This window comes from Neodiprion virginianus, chromosome 4 (genome assembly GCF_021901495.1).
Source record: "Neodiprion virginianus isolate iyNeoVirg1 chromosome 4, iyNeoVirg1.1, whole genome shotgun sequence".
NCBI lineage: Eukaryota > Metazoa > Arthropoda > Insecta > Hymenoptera > Diprionidae > Neodiprion > Neodiprion virginianus.
In genome coordinates this window covers 2,581,575-2,603,357 of record NC_060880.1, presented here as the reverse complement: position 1 = coordinate 2,603,357, position 21,783 = coordinate 2,581,575, and the positions used below count along the sequence as shown (strand labels likewise).

Sequence of the window (21,783 nt, the reverse complement as noted above, 5' to 3'; positions counted from 1 at the left end):
GTAACGCAACAACAAATAATATATACCACGGGGCGTACGGTGACAAAACGTCAAGTATCATACATATATATATATATATATAAGAAATTGCGCCAACACATAGACGTATTTGTATTTATATTTATTTTTGTAACACGTGTGTACATTAGACTGTATAAAAAAAACCGATTTTTTTTTTCGTTCAATATTCAAGTTGAAAATATTCAAAAAAGTATGCCGTCCAAGTTTCAGCTCTTAATGTTTCATATTTGGAGGTTCATCGGCGCGATTTTTTTTTTTTCCCATTGAAATAACATTGAAATTTTTTTTGTTTAAACTTTGTAATTTTACGACTCGTCAACGCATCAGCGTATCAGTAAGATCGGAACGTAATATTTGTCGGTAATTGAAGGCTCTGCGAGAAAGAGATTCTATTGTCATTATACGACAAGTCTTATCTTTCAAAAGTTATTTGTGAGAAAAAGATCGCGTAATATAGGTGATTACGACTCAAGCTTGATAAAGTTTATTGAATTATTACATAGAGATCAGCATCGTAGTCGTGATTTATTTCTCATCCTCTTGCGGGTAAAAGTATAATTTTCACTTGTCGTGTAATTATGGTTCGATTGCGCGCGGTGAAAATATCAGCCTGTGATGTTTCGGGGTTAGAGTGATGCCAGATTCCCCGGAAAGGTCGAACGTCGCTGCCTCGTCCGATGATCGATACAGCGATACTTTCAACGACTGAATTATACGTCCGGCAAAAAGGAACAACGTCATCTTTGCCAGTTCCTCGCCAACGCAGATCCTTTTCCCTGTGATCCAGATTCAACGATGGAAGACAATGATCGTGCTTAAATTTTGAAATTAAAGACGAAACGAACAAGACTAGATGACAAAAAATAACTAAACAAATAAATAAATGGATTGAAATTAGCAGGGGGGGGGGGGGGTGCGGGGGAATACACCTATACACATACTACAGTTTACTCGGTAAGCTGACGTATTTTTCAATAACAACGGGACGCCCTGGATTTTAATTTTTTTATCCTTCTCCTGCCCCTGCACTTCCAATGGAAACTTGACACCAACCGTTTTGAAATGGCAGGAAATTCTCCGGTTTTGCGAAGCTGCCATCGTCGGCTATGAAACGCGCCGGTCTAAACTCCTCGGGATCTTTCCAATTTTTCGGATCCATGTGTATCGCCCATTGAAGAGGAACGATCATCGTTCCCTTGGGTATGAGATAGCCGCCGATTTCCGAATCCTGTAAAATATAATTGAGAAAGAGAAAGCGAGAGAGAGAGAGAGAAAGAGGGAGAGGGAGGGATCGAAGGAGGAAGAAAAGGAGGAAAGGAGAGAGAGAGCGTTTAGGTAGAGCTACTGCAGAAAGTTGAATGTGCGTACCTAAAGGTTAGCTTCGAATGTAGTTCTAACCTATGACTGTCAATAATAACCGATAAAAGCGAATTCCACAAATAGCAAGCGGTAATAACGCGTTAACTAGCCGAGACATCTCAGCCAGGTGTCCAATTCACCTTGATTCTGAGTGACTTTATACTTCTCACAGAGAGCCGCACGATCGGATTTTTTGAATGGCCTGAGAAAAATCATTCCGTTCTTTGATAAAATGAGGAATAATGTCAGACAAAGACGGGATTGGCTTGCAGGAGGAATTAAGCACATGCTTATTAAACAAGACTACTTTAACGTCGATACCAACAAACTCACAGAAAATAGCCGATCAGTCAAGACTGAGAAGAGTACGATTGAAGAGCGCTGCGTATCAATATTTTTTATATTATTTCCATACCTGACAGATCTGGTGGGCAATTTATGCACCCTAAGTGTATGTTTCATATAAATAAGATCATAGCCTGATAGAAAAGGTGTACCTGACTGCCATTTAGCTAGAACTTTAGCAACATCGTCAACAATGCAAAGATCTAAACACGTATGTGAATGCGCGGTATGATGGTATTCCGTAAGGAAATAATTTATGATATTTATCATGCATGATACTCCATAAGGAAACACATGAAGATCTTTAGAATGAAAAAGGTTGAGAAGTTGACGAGAGCCGAACGAGTCGAAGTTAAGCAATGTTATTTTAGGCTTGCGCTCGTCGAACAGCATCCTCAAATTTAAGCAACCAACCGATTTTAAGGGGCCCATAGACGAGGGCAAATAAAGCCTTAGATGCGTTTGACATAATAATCTTAAAAATCAAATACTACGGCCTACGACAATAGAGATTAGGCGAGGAAGAGATTACTCGCGGACTTGGACTTCTCTGGAAAAACACCGCAACCCGACCTCCGTCTTTGCCTGATCTGTTATTCCAAAACAGGACGTAATCTTGAAACCCAACAACTTCAACAGGAACACACCGCGAAGAAGGAACAATTCAAATGCTGAATTAACAGGCTAAAAATTATTTATAAAGTATACTTCTAGTCCGACGGTAAATAGATGTTTAGAGGACTTGGAAATTTATGAACGGACTGAAGTAATACGTACGTAAAAACAGTCGCAGTTACAACACTTTGCTTGTTACTCGTGCTGCAGTAGACAGACCTACGAACGGCTCGCTAGATCAACGTAGACGATAATCACTCTGACGGTAAAAACTTGAACAAATTTACCTAAACTACTTGACAGTTGCAGGGTAAGCATTTTGCAAAAGAAATTAAAAACGTACAAAGCAGAGTAACACGGAATGGATCCGTAGATACCTTCACGCACAACAAAAAGCGAACAGAAACCTCTAAAATCACACAAAATTGATAGAAACCACTCAAGCCTCCTCGCTCTCCGCTTTCCACAAGATGTGACATCGAGAAGTAGCAAGGAACGTGTTTTGTCAAGGGCAAAATATTCGATTGGCATTAATCAGGCGATATGTACTTCAAGAGCACCGTGTGGTATGCCGACAGGAACGACGCTCCGGATTCTCTGAGTTTCCGCGATGAGGGCTTCGAGACGTGGAAGATCAGGCCGGTCCTTGAGCTCGACTGGTCTCGGTCCAAGCACCGCCTTCATCTCGTTGTGAGCGGCATCCTTGGGGTGTGGAAAAGTAATAAAAGGGTGTTGGATCCAAGGGGTGGGCAATTCTGGAACAGTTTGCAAGTCCAGACGCTGCTCACCTGCTCGCGAGGATAAGCGGCGAGGAAAAGAAGCAGCCACCTCAGGGTGGTCAACGTTGTGTCAGTTCCAGCGCCGAAGAGATCGGCGAGCAAGTGTAGCTTCTGGGGTTCGGTGAAGTGTCCAATGTCGCCTGAGGCCAGTCTGCGTTTGGTTTCTTCCTCGAACATGGCGAGCACGGAGTCCCTCGCACTTCCAGACTTCCGGCGATCCTCCGAAATGGCACGATAGACATCGTGGGTCTTGAGCTTTCCCTCGACGAGGAACCTCATCATGTTCTTGTACTTGGGTACATGCCTGAAAGTTGGACGTACACGGAAAGGTCGGACCACGGTCCAGACGTACGAAATGACCCACCTCAAAAACGGCAGAAAGTTGAGCGGCCCGGCGACTCCGATGTGCTTGACTCCGTCCTCCTGTAGCCGCTGTAACCATCTCCAGGTCTCGTCATCCTCCTCCCAGACTCTCCCGAACACCAATAAGTTCATTAAATTACCCATGCAGTGATGGAGGGTCGGATAAGGATCGACCCCTCCGTTCGCCGAACGTTCCTTCAGTTTCTACGAAGACATCAAGGAGATATATTGTCAAGGAGATCGCGACTATCTTCGAGACGATGTTGCATCGTCAAGTGTCCAAGACAATCTGGAGTTTACCGATACGCTCTCTTCGACCGCGGTCAGGATCCTGGACTCCATCTTGTCCCGTTTTGACCCGATCTTCACCATACCGAGATTCCTCAGACAGCCAACGACGAACTTTCGCTGCTCTCGCCACAGATCACCGTCCGCGCAAATCAACCCTTGAACAATTGACCCGGCTGTTAGAAGAAGCTCGTCGACTATTCGGCCGATGGTCGGAGAGGTGCGAAAGGAGAATTGAAGAGGAAGAAAGGATCTGGATTCGAGGCGATCATCAATCAGCCGGTATTTTTCGTCCATGAACAGTCTTTACGATTGGTATATGTATATATACACGCACGATATCCGTATACGTGCAAACGATACGATCGACATTCTTTGGGCTGCATGCGGGAGTCACTTACCTTTGCTAAAAAAGAGGTTTTCACTAACCTGCTCACCTGCAGACGGTAGAACGTGTTTTAAAATGACCTACAACGTTCGCAGAAGAACTTGAATTTACCATATATATATATATATATATATATACATTCAACAAATTTCCATTTATTCTTATTCTCTTAACGGCTTATGTATTAATCAAACTACAATTACGCCGTCCGGCGCTCACCTTGTTATAGGTGCAATATATAATGACTTGTCAAATTCGATGCCAGGTGTTTCCAAAAGATTTGCACAAGACTGGTATTGTTTTTTTCTCTCTCTCTCTCTCTTTTCTTTCTTTCCTTTTTACTTCCTTTCTGTTTTCAACTATCATAACGACACAAAAGATTCGATTCACGATGAGCTTGATGTGAATTCAATTTAACATATTTGACTGATATATGAAAGAGCAGAATTCCGGAGAAATGAATCACCTTACTTAACAGCGGTGGTGCTAAGAACACGTTGTCACGAATAACAAGGTGTTTATTATCTCCGGTTGACAACAAAGTAATTAATAAAATTGAAATAAATTACAGAGAGTACCCAATGTCAATATTGAATAAAAATTGGAACATATTAATCTTTCGGGACCTTCAAATTCACGTTTCCTCCACGATCGAGTGCCGAAAACGTCGTACGTATCGAGAATAAACTTTGAATAGAAGAATAAAAAAAAAAAACACCAACACGAACAAAGAATATCTGCGACAAGAATTGCAGTTTGTGAAAGGCAACGACTTCTGATCGATATTGGATACATTAAAGATTGCATCGATCGCGATCGGTATTTGTACAATATACGAGAGGTATGGTGACGCGTTGAGTAGAGTAAAACACCGCGTATACAGGGTGTAGAAAATAACGCAGATATACATGGATTAAACGAGCTCGCGTAAGGTATCAGAAAAATAAACCGCCAGCGCGTTCTCTTTGACATTGATTTTGCGTATGGTCAACGAACATCGAATGCGGAGGTCTCGCCTTGAGCTAGATGCTGCATTATACTCGGCGTCGCTTAGCTCTTAGCTTAGCTCAGCTTAGCTCAGCTCAGCTTTTAATGGACGGAGGTATTCCACATGAATTGTACGAGAAAACTGTTCTCGAATAAAAATAGCACCGCCATCATCGTCTGTAGAGGTGACCGATCCTAACAAATAATCATCTCCAATATTTACTGCATCTACTTTTTCACTCTTGACCTCTGCCGTACGTACCGGTGAAATAACAGGTATGATAAATATGATAGCCGCCTGATGTGAAAATAATTGAAAATTACACAATCACACGTAGCTTGCAATATGAAATCCCCGAAGGTGCGGTTCGTTGAACAAGCTTTCGCTATTATATGGAAATCCAGAATTCGAGTCTTCGATTAAGGTAAAAAATTTCATACGATCGTCACGTGTCGTCCGATCGTTTAAATAAGACAATAACGATTAAAGATGTACCGGTTTCGATAAATTTCCATTTCTGTTTTTCCATTCTTATTTCTATTACTTATTCTTTTTCTTCAGATTATATTCAACGTACGTAAGGAACGATCCTCGGAATCTTGATGACTCGACTACTGTAGCTGCGTGAGATTTGGATTGAGGTTTACGAGCCAAAGGTGATAAGAATAACTATTACAATGTTTTCCGATGAGTGAATTAAGAACAGCCTTATACATATGCCTGCACCTATACCTCCTGCATAAGGTAGATATAACCGATTGGCCATCAGCCCACCTAGTCGAGTTACTATCATAATATACATATAAAGTTACATAGTTAATTACACGTTCAAGCTAGACGTTCACGCCTCCGAGGCAGATATAATAATCCACAGTTATCACGTACAGACCTATCTAATGAATCGAGAAATGTCTGAGAGGTGTGTAATCGTAATCCTCGAGAATAACAGTGAACTCATTAACATCGCATCGGTAAAACTATGAACATTCGTTACGCGTGTATGATATACACTTACCTATAATTGTAAACCTCAACGTTATACGATCTAGTTCTAAAAACTAGTATAACTAACATATGATATACCTAATTTATACTCCAGCCTGGATGGAGAAATAAAACTATAGTAATAATCGATTGAAATTTTTTTATCCCCACACATTAATCGTGACGATTATACGATTATACGATTATATACTATGCGTCAGCTTTACTGCAAATCAATGTTATATATCATTATACGAAACCATGTATATTATACATAATAATGTGTATTTGATGGAATGGAGAAGGATTAAATTTACACACGCATCACTTAAAATATCATTTGGGACAAAATCATAATAATAAGAATAACTTGTCTGAGTCATCTAATGACATTTCCGAAACTGACCAAGATAATGTATTTTGAATTCGACATAATTCTCTACTCGGCTTTGACGCGTAAATACATTATAGATATTATTAATAATATATATTGTGACACGGTTTCGTTTTCGTTTCTCCGTATCGCATTACACTACATGTCACGTCAAATTAAGAGCAATATAAATATAATATAGAGACAACCTGGATATAACGGAACGACAACGCGGTCCCTTTTTTTTCGGATTCTTCCTTTCCGCTGAAACGATGAACGAAAAATATCTTACGTAACGATTAAATTATACACCTAACGAGTGGTAACCTAATTTGTCCGGTGCAATTGCCGGTTGTTTTCCGGTTTTCACCTTGGAGTACCTACAGCTCGCTAATACCGCATCATCATTATCATCAGCATCCTCATCGCCACCATCATTGGTGCAGGTGTTATGCAACACACTCGGATTCGAACGACGCGATTCGACACAGTTTTTAACCGACAATTCATTCTCTCTTTCTCACTACCACGTTCAAAAGCGCGACGAAACGTCATCGGAATATTTCCGTATATTCCTGCACACCTGCAACCAACGAGACGTTTGCGATGTTACAAGTATTGATGGTAATGGGAGCAAGTACCTAGATGAACGTATAACTAATTCCCAGGGAGTAAACAACGTGCCCAGACAGACTCTCCCGTGTTCCTTATACTGTAGCAAAACTGTTGGAATACAATTGCAAAAAGTTGAGCATAGGAAGTGAGAGAGGCAAACGGAGGTGGAGGAGGAGGCGGATGGAAGCGATGGATCACTGATCCATACGACTTATTCCAAGGCCGCAGACACGTCGTTATGCATTTCGCTTTTATAAAACACGGCTGCGCAAGACCCGGGCGGTGAATACGAGTGACTAAAATGAAGAAGAAGAAGAAGAGGAAGAAGAAGAAGAAGCAGAGGAGGAGGAAGAAGAAGATATAGGAAAAAAAAAAGAGAAAAATTGAATAAAATTGAAAAACAAAACTAAATTGCGATATCAAAGCAATAATTATAAGTGAAGAGACATCGAATAAGAGGAAGAACTAAAATCTTTTCGTCTCTCTAGATGAAAAAAAAAAAAAAAAGAAACAAAAAAAGTAAAAGAAATTTTTGCATGTATACGTGTGTACGTATACATGTACTTGCATACCTAATCACGCAAAAAGTCGTCAGAGCTGCACAACGTTAACACTTTGACCCTGACATTCAGCCTCGAGTAGTCATCCTCCGTCAGACATTATATTAAAACTTCCCGGTGTGTTCACTTCGTTATAAGTAAGTAATTCTGGCTTGTCTAGACGTTTTGTATATACTACATAGGTAAAATTGCAGTATTCGTAATGCACGTTTCTGTACATGGTTTACTTTACATAAGATATTTTGCGCACAGAGACAGATAGAGAGAGAGAAACAAGGGAGAAAACAAAAGAATAAAAAGCAAGGTGCACATTTTTCACGTTGCTGACAAAAATTATACCAAGTAATCATTATACCTGTACTAAACATACTTTTGTAAGCAGCGTCACGTTCAGGGGTCGAATCACGAGCAGGAGTAAAAACAAGATTAGATTAAAAGTTGCGAGTAATGCACCTCTTGACTCGAAGATCGCAATCGGAGCGCACAATGTTGGGATCTATTACTGCATTACTGCATCAATTTCCAGGCAATGACTCCGCAGAGTTGCGATTGGACTTGTCACGACCTAGGAGAACGACTCTCGCGACGTTTTAATGGTGTTCAGTGCAAGTAAGTAAGTAAGTAAGTAAGTAAGTAAGTAAGTAAGTGAGTGAGTAAGTGAGTGAACGAGTGTAGGTATATGGAATGCAGTGAGGATTAGTCGGTAAAATTTAACGAGCAGCACGCGCAAGAACGAGTTATACAATTTACACCCATAATCGGATACCTATTTATAAAATGGAGCTTGATATATTATCGCCAATAAAAATTTCCATTAAACCTCGAAACTGTACATAGACATACATATGTATTCTATATGTCGCACCATGATTCATTCATAATTATATATTTCTCTAAATATCTCTCGAACCCGCGAACCGTGGAACAAAAAAAAAAAAAAAAAACACACCCTTACACGTATAATACGCAAGCACGAGCTGTGAATTAAGAGTTCGGAAACACAACTTTCAGCAAAACCAAAAACATTCGAAGAAAGATGAAACATCGCAAATAAATAACGCACGGGATTTTACACGGTGATGTAACGTATAAAAACACCCGAGGGGGATTTTCATACGGAGAAGACAATTGGGAGTAACAAAAGTGCGAGACCTTCGAGATTCGTTCAACATAGCAAAGGTACCACTACTATGTATCCATGGTTGTTGTTTCACGAGATTTTCGACAATCCGGGTCTGCTCGCGATAATGACGATGATGATAATGAACGAGGATGACGATGATAACGCTTACAACGAGCAATGGTTCGCGTTTCAAACGAATCTGTGAACACGCGACCTATCAAAACTATCCGGTCCACGGCTGCAGCTTTGTAGTCACGGGGATAAAAATTACGATCTTTGCCAAATGTCGCGACGTCCAAGGTCACATTGTTCCGTCCTTGCTGCTTCCTGATTACGTATAAGGTACATACATACGTGCGTGTGTGTGTGTGTGTGTGTGTATATATATATAGCATTAAAAGCTAATGAATTGCCGTAAAAGTATTTAAACAGTTCTTTTGTACCCCATGTATAAGGATAAAAATGGAACCGCGGTTCTTTGCTCTTTGCAGTGTGCGCGGATTGTGATTCAGTCATGGATTTCTCTTCTCTGATCCATGTAAATCGTTTGATCGAAATTGAAACGTTTCTTTCTTTTTTTTTTTTATCTTTCGCACGTTATCTATGCAACAGACGCGCGACTCTTTCGACTCGGCTCGATTCCTCGCCTACGTACATATAAGACATTACATATACAGACTTAGAATATAACATGCGATAAAACATAAGCGCCGCGATATATTAGAGACACGATCGAAGCTTGAGCTAGGGGGGGGCATCAACCGAATTCAAGGTCTGTTTTCGCAACTCGGACACTACGATACACATACACGTACGTGTGTATACATATATAAATATATACATGTGCGCGTGGATAAAATAACACACAGCAGCGGCTAGTTTAACAAGACACTTCGTCAATATTTGTGCTTGTTTGCGTGTTACAAAAGACAAGAAAGAAAAAGAGAGAGAGAGAGAGAGAGATCAGGCTTGTTCGTTGGCCCTTTAAACGATCTCCTCTCTAATAAATATCGTACTACTGTCAATGGGATACGTGTGTAAGAAAAAAAAAAAAATCCACGAAAGTTACGTATGTACCAACGTGTAAGCAATTTGCCAGACTTACACTACGTTTACATATACGTATATACACACTATATACCGTATATATTATTATACGATGAGGTGAACGAACAGCCGCGGTTAAATAACGAAACACGCTGAGCAGTTAAGTTCGTCCCTTTCTATACAAGTATGTAAGTATCATGTATACATAATTATGCAATTGATTACATACACGCTGTACAAGCCATACATAACGTATCGATATATGTACATACCCTGCATAACTATACGTATATATATATATATATATGTAAATAAATATAGATTTATGTACAATATTAGGTTAGGTTAGGTTTCAAGAACGATGCTGCAGATCTGATTCGTTCAATTAGGATCGACTGAAAAGCATCGTATTTCCGCAGTTTATAACGTTTATACGCAAGTATAACGCGAGCAATTTTTTTAGTATTAGCTACCAACAATCGCGAATCGCAGGCTGCGGATTGATTTCCTTTTTCCTCGCGATATCCTATACAGATTATCTCGTCCCGCCTGATCGAATCGCGTGCAACATTTTAATACCCGATTGAATTATTACCACAATACCATTTATACCCGTTGTACCTAAACTGACAAAAAGTCATCGGGTGCGAAATTTTTAGCAATGAAACGTCGTTTCCTTTCGCTTTTTGTAATACAATGTAATATAATGTAAACTTTTATTGAAACAAGACTCGTTATTATACAACTCGTTTGTAGGTATAGGTATGTAAACTAGGGTGTGCCAAAAAACAAAATAAATAAATAAATAAAAAACTTCTTCGTCAAACGCGCAACAAAATTTCTGTACAGAGCATCTCAAATAGAATATCTCAGCCAAATACGAGCTTTAAATATTGATATTTAGAGATGCCTTCCTATTTTATTTTTTCCATTTTCCATTTAAATCATACTTAAAGAAAAGACAAATTTTTGAATTGTCTTTTCCTCGTAAAAGAGCCTGACTTGTAAATTATCTAAGATATCAATAGAAACAATTCAAGATGACTGATCGTGAATGTTTATAGACGAATACCTCTTAAATTAATCGGTTTCGAATTAAGAAAATTTTATCCCAGTGCTTTTATATCATTCTGCATAAGTCGAGCCGTTTAGGAAAAAATCATTTACAATCATTCAAATTTCCTCCAAAAATATGGATTGATAAAATTTTTCAGATTGATAATTGACGGATTTTGGGTAAAAAAATGCGGTAACTGTTAAAAAATCAATATCTGTAACGATACACCCCTTAATATTAATATCAAGGGCTCAAACTTTCAGGATAATTTTTACTTGTCGTCACGAACAATGTTTTTACAGTACCATTAAAAAAAAAAAATTCTTCGTTTTTTTTTTTGGCCCAGTCTAGTATATACGATTATAAGGTACAATATCGAATCACAACAGCGGTCGGTGCGTACGACCGGCCTCGAACCCGTCCAACGTTTTGCGCAATCGCCTTCAAGCGATGTAATCGCGCGCCAGCCTGAAGTTTACACACACATATATACGGATATATATATATATATATATATACACATATAAATACACCTTCGCATCTCTTGCCGGACTGGGAGCTGTGCGCTTGGTTCCTTGTACGTATTACACACACACACACACCTAAATACATACATATATAGATCGAAGTGTTTAAATGTACGTAACTGAGTACGTAAGGATTTCACTCGACAGAGAGAAATACATATACACATATAACGTGTGTATATATGTATATATACATATATGTAAAAAAGCGACAGAGCAAATTGCTTAAACTCTATGCAAACCACGAACGGACGTACGCGTCGAAATGTATAAGTTATACGTGTAATATCGTATTTATAATCGATGTAGGTATGTGCCTTATACATGGACACGTTGTACCCGCCATGTATAACGTGTAAACTAGCCGGACGTGCAAAGATCATCGACGAGGAGTGATAAGAACGGGCGTTGAAAGGAGAAGAAAGAAAGATAAAAAAAAAAAAAAAAAACCACGACGAAGAACTTCATCCCTTGCGATTGAAGAAATTTCCAACAATACGATACATACAATATTTTAGCGTACACCTACACACACATATATATATATATATGCAACACGTTTTTTTATATATACTGCAGCAAATGACTCGAAATTGAAATAATCGTCGTAAGATTCGGAAAGGAGGGAAGAGAGAAAACGAAAAAAAAAAAAAAAAACCATTGAAAACGAGAAAATAAAAACGAAAGATTAAAATAAGAATACAGAGTTGTCTGATGATCGCTTTGGAATTAATTAGCCCGATTTGTATGCATCGCGATTCCTGTAAGTGATCCACACACATACGCGCGCAAACACAGATTTACACGCATACGCGGACGCGAACGGGCAACAAATCGGCACGAGAGACGATTTAAATATCAACTATAACAGAAAGGCGAAAAAAGGATGAAAAAAAAAAAAACGTGGTAGATGAAGGTAAGAATAAAAAAAAAATAAATAAAATAAATAAGTAAAAAACAAAACAAAAATCCTCTCGTATAATAAATAACGTTTCGATCCGCCGGCGTAATGTCAACGCACTCGTGCACTCGATATGTTATACGTCACGTATACGCACACATATCTGAGCCTAAAATTGCGTACATGCAATTATATAATGTATAGATATACAGATATGGTACGTACGTATCCCAGAATATTGTGTACAAGCATATGTAAGGGATTCTTTATATATTATTATACGACCTTGAAACCGCATTACTATACGTATAAGCGAAACTCGTTAGTGTGCGTTATAAAGCAACGTACGTGTGTGTGTTTAAATACGACGATTAAACGTCACGCACACGCATAAAAATACATATGTATGTATTTAGTTATATACGAAAGCTGATGAAAAACGGGGGAACCGGATTCACATGAATGTTTTTAATTTTAATACATGTATACAATATTTGATACATGAGTATTTTGACTATATCGAATGGCAAATATTGTTATTAAATTATACATATACATTGATTGGAGAAATCGACGAATGTATTTAGAAAAATTAATATAGTGCAGTTTCATTTTCATTTGTACAGGTCTTGTGAGCCCGGTTTGTTTGTTCAATGTTCGACCGAAATAATAACCCAATGAATAAGTAATCCAACCAAATTCCTTCGTACGTCCCGTAACAAGTGCAGGGAACACCGTGAATTAGGTGAAATATACCTGACGTAAGTTAAAAAAAAAACCAAAAAAAAAAAAAAAAACATTACACTATACAAATCCAGATTATATAATCGGAACGATAAAAAGAAATTATACAGGTGTACCAAACTGCGGAGAAATTGGCTGCGTTGTTAGAAAAATTTTTATCGCTAAAACGTAACGTCCCAACAGGTCGACTTTACCATATATTTGTATTATTTGTTACATTTCTATTACAGTAAGTGGTGTGTCACAAATTTCATTTTCCACATTTAAACTATCATACCAACATGTAGTTTGTAGTTTTTATTGTGGTTTTTTTTGTGTCTCAACGGTGACAGCGAAAATGAAAAATAAAATAAAATAAAATCTCTAGACGCATCGGTCATGAACGAGACGATGAAATTTGACGTCGGACTTGACGTATTCACCTACACCTACACCTATAACGTGTATATATGTTACAAGGAGGAGGGCGAACGGGTTGCGGATTACGTGAACCTGCCCATACCACCACCACACGTACACCGATATATCCCAGGTTCAATGCTACTCTCACTTTCCGGCGTTATTGCGGCGCGTGGCTGTAACGCTGTCTCTATACATACATACATGCGTACTTACAGGTACGTATTCGCGTCTACGGCAGAAACCAAACGAACAAACGAAAGAGGCGAAGAGAAGAGAGGAGAGGAGAGGAGATGAGAGGAGACGAGGCTCACGCGTGTGTATAAACAATATAATAATAAAATCTGGCGAGCTGGTGCTTCAAGAATGCGGCAGAAACGGCCTTCTATCCCTAGTTTCCGACATCTTTACCGCTATGCTATACCTGCAACATGGAATGGAAGGGAGTGCGGCGGGTGAGGGAGGATAGGGATACCTAGGATAGCTAATTTCTAAGGCGCCGGGACGGCTGCGTCTACCTGCTGCCTAGAGTTGTTCGTGTATAACGAGCAGCCGCCGTCTGGCTGAGGGAGTTGGCGAGCATGTGTGAAAAGTACACACACGCACGGGTGTTGTTAAAGCTCGAAAAGCTCGCGCGGCTTCGTCGTTCGGGACTAACCCTCGTCAAGCCTCCGCGACGTGTCGCGTTTTCACTTTCGGCCCACTTTTAATACGCTAGCAACAAAGAGCTCGGGACCGCGTGGCGGTCCGATGGGCATCTGGGTGGTTATAATACAATACCGATTTTAGAACTGACCCGACCGCTCGGGGATCTCGACGTGCGTTGACCTGACGCGAAAGAATATGAGGAAAGGGCCTGTGGGGGGGGGGTTCTGGATTTGGAAAGTTCCGAAAGCGCCTAATTGCGAATTATTTGCTCGAGAAACTTGAAGTTGAGAAATCAAACTTTGGAGAAACGACAGGGTTTAGAACGGTCGGAAGGCCGACGGATCAAGGTTACGAAACGCGAGATAGAGAAGAAGTCCGGAAAATAAAGTTACGATAGAGTGAAATACCGAAAGTTAAAATATAAAAAAAAAATACGAAAAACTGGAAATTGGAATAACCAGGATTCCGAACGTAAAAATATCGAAAATCAAAAAGAAAGAAATATCAAAGTAGTGAAATTTCACCAAGCCAGACATTCACGGAACTGAAAATCTTGGATCATTTGGAATTTCGATGTTTCACATTTTCAAATTTACTCATCTTTGCACTTTCGGAACATTGAGCGACGGGTTTCGGCCTATTCCAGACTTCGACGTTTCGACAAAGTTTTATTTCTTCACTTCAACTTTCGCAACCAAAAAATTTTCAATTCGTCGTTTTCGGAACAGTTCAAATTCGAAATTTCAACCCCACCCCTGTATGTTATACTTTTCTTTACCTTCAATCATATTCGAAATTCATTCTTGATTTTCTCCTCGTGACCGTATTGAAGCAATGCAAAAAAAAAAAAAATTAAAAATCGAAAAGAAAAGAGTATAATTATGCGTACAATTAAAGGATTATTATTACAATTTCCGCTTTCGTACGTATATCAACATCGTCATTTCGTATTTCCCAGCTCGATCCTGCTCTTGTATTATTTTCACCCATACAGGTAGCAATTCTGCCGGTCGTTCACCGAGGACCCGACCGCAATAGACGCGCGTTAGGCAATCGTCGAGTCATTGTCCGGCCCATGCACTATACATACCTCGCATAGTCGCAAGATGTGTCGATTTAACGTGCGAATTAATTTTTCCACTCTACATGCATCCATTGTATGATCGGAATCGATAATTTTATTCCTAATTTTCGATTTTTGTCTTTCTAGTTTCTAGTTTCAAACGTAAATGCCAATGAAATTTTTTGAAACCACGTTCTATATATATATTACATAAAAATCTGACAGGTGAAATTTGCTAAGAATACATAATAGAATCCATAAAGTTTATGATATAACACAAAACGAAACCTCCCTACTCATCGTAAGCCAGAAAACTGGGCTTGATAGTTTTCAGCGTTTAACACGAATAAACATCAGAAAGTGTATTGGACAAAAATATAATTCAACAAAAAACAAATCATAAAATAATATAACGAGGAATTGAGAATAGAATATTCGGACGATGAGAGTGAAAATATATACACCAGAGAGATTAGAACGTATCGACGATATTAGCCGTTGAAGGGAGAGCGATGATGAAAAGTGTACGCTTTATTAAAAAAAACCTTCAATTTATTCACGATATGTGTCGTCGAGATTTTATTAGTGGATTATTACCTGATCAGACTCTAGTCCGTTACATACACTTAACACCATTTAATTGTATAGAAATTTAAAGACGACTTCTCTCCTTCGAGTGCTGTTAAGGCCTACTTCCTCACTGATCCGCTGACAATGAGACCTCACAAATGTTCTCGCTATTTATTTTATGCATAGGAAACATCGTCACAATCGATACCAAAATATCGAAATATCAGATGTTGATACATTCCTGATCGTGGATTTACTTGATGAGATACAGGACAAGATATTCGATCAGCAGTCTAACAGACACGGCATCCGGTTACCGATTTTTATTTATGTAAAAAATGTTTTTTTCATTACTATTAATATTATGTTAACGATATTTCAGCATAACGAATACACCGATAGATATACCGGGTCGAAGTTCCGAATGATTTCGAATTATTTGCCGGCGAAACTTAAATTAAAAAAAAAACAATCAGCCTTCGAAGAGACAACAAAGTTTCGAACGCTGAAAAATCCAACGGGCTCAAAATTCCGAAATGCAATATTCCGTGAATAAAAATATCCTCAGACAGCGTAGTTTACTCAAAAATTGAGTGTAAAAATAAAAACATCGTAAATCCAAAACAAAGAAAGCTCAAATTGCTCAAATTTCACGAAACTTCTCGCAGTTCAACCCTTCCGGCAATATCGTCGTTCCTGGAACTTTGATCCATGGATTTTCAGACGATTAAAAACTCTTGATACCTCGTCAAACTTCCCTATCTTTCTTCAAGTTTCTCAACGAAAAAAAAAAAATCCAATCCCCTCGCTTCGACACCCTTTCGAATTCGGAATTTCAACCCCGCCGCAGTACCAAAACAACGACAAGTAACAAACAGGCCGTATAGCAAAGCGCTCAGCGGCGCTAGTAGTGGAGGGCGTCGACGGATCGGACATCGGGCAGTAGTAGCGGCTGTTCTTGATCGGGCTTAGCGTCCGACCAAAGCCCGAGTCTTTCCACTGGACGGAGAGCATTTCGAAGCAATCAACGCGTGCTTCGCGGCTCTGCTCGCGAATGACGCGACACGCATCGCGGATTCCGCCGTTCGCGTCTCCGAGCCGATGCAGGGACGGTTCGTAAAGGGCGTGGCCCGATCCCTACCCCGTTTATTGCCAGTGGTGAAAGGACACTGTCGGAAGGAGACAACCTAGCCGAGAAGCAGGGAAGCGGAGGGGAGACTGTAACGGTGGTGGGAAAACGCGACGCGACGCGACTTCTCGACCGATAAATCCGGGCCGTTTGTATGTACGCATGTATAGCTGTACGTGTGTTTTTTAAATTATACGTACTTACACGTATGTGACATGCAAAGTACAAAACTGGTGGCGTGCGGAGTTCCGAGATTTGAGGATCGAGAGTGCGCGTTTTTTTTTCTATTTTTTTTTTCTTTCTTTCTTTCTTCACGGTTTGCCGAATAAAATTTGCACATTTTTTGCCCCTTTCTCCCCTTACCTCGACATTTTTTCTTCTATACATAATTTAATCGTTTCATGTACACTTTTTTTTTTCGAATGAGGACCGTTTTGAAAACGTATCGTTCAAAGAGAAACCGGGAGGGAGTAATAAAAACAAATCAGTAAATAAATACACGATTTATGAAATAGATATAATAATATCTATATGATGATATATCTATGTGACGATCGATAATTATGAATAGAGTGCGAATCAGATAACGTTGATAGATTTGAAAACTGTAAAAAATTGTTTTGTAAGGTTATCGAATGATAGTCGTATAGTCGAAATATAAACAATGCAGAACGTACAAGGGTGCATCAAGAAAAATAAAATAGCAAAGCAAGAATATAAAATCGTCAAGAATTATTGTATACAAGTTTGAATAAAGAGAAAAAATATTCTTGCCATTATACCACAATTCGACTACGTGATTCCTTTATAATCCCAGTGGATGAGAGTAAGATTTGGTAAAATATAAATTTATAAATTTATAAAATCTACTCGATTCGACTAAATCGGCCATCCACCCGGATTATATCACATATCAAGAGATAACTTCCAACAAAATAATTCTTTGACATCTTCGATCATTCAAAATTTGGTAAATCTGTAAGAATCAGACCCTCGCATAAAAATCCGATACAACTAACATCGTCATTGAATTAGCTCTAAAAAGTTAACAAAACTTTTAATCCTCGCAGAGTTTATAGCCGCGACAAATGGCGGGCCGGATCTAATTGTAAATTCCATTATGAATACGGTTGTATAGTATGCAATAGGTAATAATAATGTACTTATATAGAGCGGCAAGTGCGGGCGAATAAAGGAGGAGATTATATACATATATATACATATATTAATGTATACATATATATGATGAGGTATGAGAAGAAGGAAGACTTAGTAGGTTAGTCGGTTGCCTGACCAGTTCGGATGTTTCGAACGTTGGCAAACCGTTAGACGATTGGACACGCAGAGGAGTGACTGTAGCGCCCTTTCATTGTGTTTTCAGAGTTTTTGCGAGTCGTTCGTAAAGACAGCGCGAATCATCGCGTGGCTTATAATTATCGACAGGCGATCGCTGAGATCTCGAAGTATTGTTTACACTGACCAAAAACTTATTTGTGCGTATACATGGTGTCCGAGCATAAAGTGACCGAACTGACAGGGGTTACAGAGGCGGTCGATCCGAGTAAATTAACCCAAATTAGACAAAAAAAAAAAATTGAAAACAATAAATCTCGTAACGTCTCGCAACGACTGGTTTTAGTGATAAAACTTTGCTGATGTTGGAAATATCTTCGTATTTATGAAATTCGGAAATTTCAAACCATCATCCATTTCCATCGAACATCCTCGTTGTTGTGTTTGTCAAAAATTCAATGTCAAGATTGTTTTACATTTGAAATTTGTAAATTTGAAAGCGTTCTGTTTTGCATCAGCAGTCGAGCTCGCTTATCGAAAACACGAATCGAATCATGTTCAAAGGTCAATAACGCTGAAAAAACAAAAGAAAAGCGCTATTCTGACAATTTGTTTTGACGGTTGGAAGAAAAGTTCATCAAATAATAATATTAAGGAAGTTATTGGGCGTGTATTTAAGTATAATGCAAAATATTATCGTCAACTTCTATTCAAAAATGGCAACACTAGAGCCATTCTCGTTAGTCATATTGAATTCTACGGCACGTAGTGTAACTGGTGCAAATTTCAATATGGAAGAAAAATGTTTTCAAATCGCTCAATCTACATATTAATAGCTACAGAAACACGCAAAGTATTTCAAATATATTGATTTTTCTGTGATTCGCGAGTATTTGCATGAAAATATCCTCTTTTCGACCAAAAAAGGGAACTTATTCGTTAATAAGCAACGTTTAAATTAACTTATCAAAAATCCCCTACGAATTTTTGTAGCTATTAATACGTAGATTAGGTGATTTTATTTTTTCTTTTGATATCTAAATTCAAATTTGCACACCAGTTACGCTGCGTGTTCCGCAAGTCTGGTAAGAATGGCTACAGTATCACCATTTTTAAATGTTTATTCATAATAATTTGTTATATTGTACTTAAAACGTACGCCCGATAACTCCCTCAAATATTATCAACCAATTACCTTTGCTTCCACAAAAAAAAAAAAAAAAAAAAGCCAGTCGTTACGAGACAATTTTTTAACCACGCGACTTCGAAGACCACATGTTCTTTGGGTTAATTTACTCAACTCGACCACCTCTAAAACCCCTGTCAGTTTGGTCACTTTATACTGGAACACCCTGTATATATATAATACATATGTGCATGTATAAATCTAAAACGATAAATCGTGCAAGTAGGCTGAAACAATATTATTTATACGAGGAGAGTGGGGGGGGTAAAGAAAAAACTCCGACTCACCGTATCCATGCATTATCCCGTGAGTAACGAAGAGCGGGGCCCGTCCGGACAGCGAATCCTTCGCGAGGGCCTGACGGACCAGATGAGCTTCGCTGATCAGCACGGTGTAAAGGGATCCCAGCCTCAGTCCGCAGACGGGGCCGTATTTGCGGGCCAGGATTGTGAAGCTCTCGTGTGGCGCATCCGGGTTTATCCAGGGCAGGAAACCCAGGATCGGCAACCCCCAGGGTCCAGGTGGCACGCCGTCGATCCTCCTCGAGCGCAGGAAGACCGCGAGGACTAAACCCGCGAGGAACAGGCAAAGCGCCACGATGTATTCCAGCGACATATCGAACTTTGCGTTGTACCGTGTTTAGGTTCGTCTTTCTGGAAAAGAATAAGGAAAAAAGAATTGGTAATTTTTCTGTCTTTGCGTTGCATATGGGGCATTCAACGTCAAATCAGCACACCGTGTGCCGCAACCTCGTCGACTTCAATCATTTTTATATGTGACGATCTTACCGAGCCAAAAGGGTCTCGGAATTTTTCTTAGATTTTTTTAGCCACTGGTGATATTTGAAAATAATTGAAAAAACAAATTCCAAAAACACCATTTCTTTTTTTTTTTTTTATCTGAAAAAATTCACACGGATTCCATGATTTGGAATCTGATTTTTAAATTTTTTTTTACATTTCTGATGGTATACTAATAAATTTTCAATACTCGAGAGTAATTATTTCGATACAATGTAAATTATTATTGTGAGAAACGAATTGATTGAAAAAAATCGTGAAAATTGAAGGAATAACTCATTTCCGAAAAAGTTACCCCTATACACATACCCCTAATGTTTTACGAAAATTACAAGTTTTTGGAGTCGTTCATTACGAATCTAAAATCGCATTATAAAAACTCAAGATGGCAAATCCAATATGGCGAACGAGTAACAAACTCGTTCAAATCCGGAAAAAAAAAATCTCTGTCCAAGGGTTTTTTGGGGTCGCTAATTACGAATCTGAAATCGGATTTTGAAAATTCAGTACGGCGAATCTAATCAGCGACCCCAAAAACCGTGAAATACTATTTCGTTACAAAAGTTCACTCAGGACAATAATGCGTTACTCAAAATGTTAAGAACACTGTAATCTGACTTGCATATGTATGTATTTTTTGAGTTTACTTATTTTTGACTAACGAACCGATCACACACGTTACGAAAATGAAAATGACGTCAGACGTTTGCGAAGGTATCGAAACAAAGACTGAAGGATCGATGACTGCGATTATTTGAACGCCTGGATGTTTACGTCGGCAAATCTATCACGCGTAGCGTCGTAAGAATTATGGTACCTTTACAAACCGCGATCGAATACAAACACAATAACTGAACCGACGGTGAACGACTGCTCCGATAATCGTTCGACTTACCTTGTAGTACACAATAGCTGAACGTACAACAGCTAAATACAGACAAGATACAAGCGAAGTTCGTAAAGGTGACCGACGGCTGAACGACGGTTCAAAAATACGACCGTTATTGTCGCAAATACATCAAACCTTGTTTGCGAATAACCAGCAACCGATGCACGCACACTTCGGTGCAAAACTGGTCCAGGTTGCGGAGGCACCAACCTCACGTGCCGGGAGCAGATATAACAGGAGACAAAGAATGATGGCGGTGACGAAGCCGAGTCGATTCCCGGTGAAAATCGTCGAACGAAATGGAAGTACGACGCGATCGAAGGACCGAGTTACGGACGACGAGCACTTTCCGGGTCAACGAACGGCCTCCGGAGAAGTACGATGAAATAAAAAAAATAAATAAAAATAACCTCGCTGAATATATCGCACGACGAAGTAAATTTTTGCAACTAAAACGCGAGCGATATGTCAACCGGATGTGAGAACGCCGCCAGCGGCGTCAACGACAACTCGAGCCTTGGAATGCTTCCGACGACGACGCGGCAGTTTCGAGTTCCTAGCACGTTACGTAATGCGATACCGCGATCCAAGGGGAAACTGAACAAGTGGAAAACGGCCAAAAGACCTGTTCAAGTCACTACCCGACGATACAATGACTAGATTTCCTCTCATGCAAGTCTATTTGTACCAGTTTCGATTGTTTGCGATATAACAGAAACACAGACGAGC

At 39.3% G+C, this 21,783-nt stretch overlaps 1 protein-coding gene across 8 annotated transcripts; it reads right to left on the bottom strand.

The window, feature by feature from the left end:
- Positions 1–237: 237 nt before the first annotated feature.
- LOC124302974 (cytochrome P450 306a1) lies at positions 238–21,688 on the bottom strand. 8 transcript variants are annotated; one of them, XR_006907802.1, is made up of 9 exons: positions 20,843–20,966; positions 19,653–20,018; positions 3,783–3,928; positions 3,484–3,686; positions 3,129–3,423; positions 2,890–3,042; positions 1,075–1,249; positions 521–797; positions 238–394 (listed from the first exon to the last, which is right to left on the bottom strand). XR_006907802.1 is itself a non-coding variant. In XM_046759604.1 (8 exons), the coding sequence occupies exons 2-8, from the start codon at positions 19,978–19,980 to the stop codon at positions 598–600; spliced, it is 1,500 nt and encodes a 499-aa protein (XP_046615560.1). In that variant the 5' UTR covers positions 19,981–20,018; positions 21,465–21,688; the 3' UTR covers positions 238–597. The 8 variants fall into 8 exon arrangements, 7 of the variants coding, with proteins under 7 accessions (XP_046615560.1, XP_046615557.1, XP_046615558.1 ...); XM_046759604.1 differs by lacking the exon at positions 20,843–20,966 and adding an exon at positions 21,465–21,688 and having other exon boundaries at positions 238–797; XM_046759601.1 differs by lacking the exon at positions 20,843–20,966 and adding an exon at positions 21,190–21,439 and having other exon boundaries at positions 238–797.
- Positions 21,689–21,783: the final 95 nt, after the last annotated feature.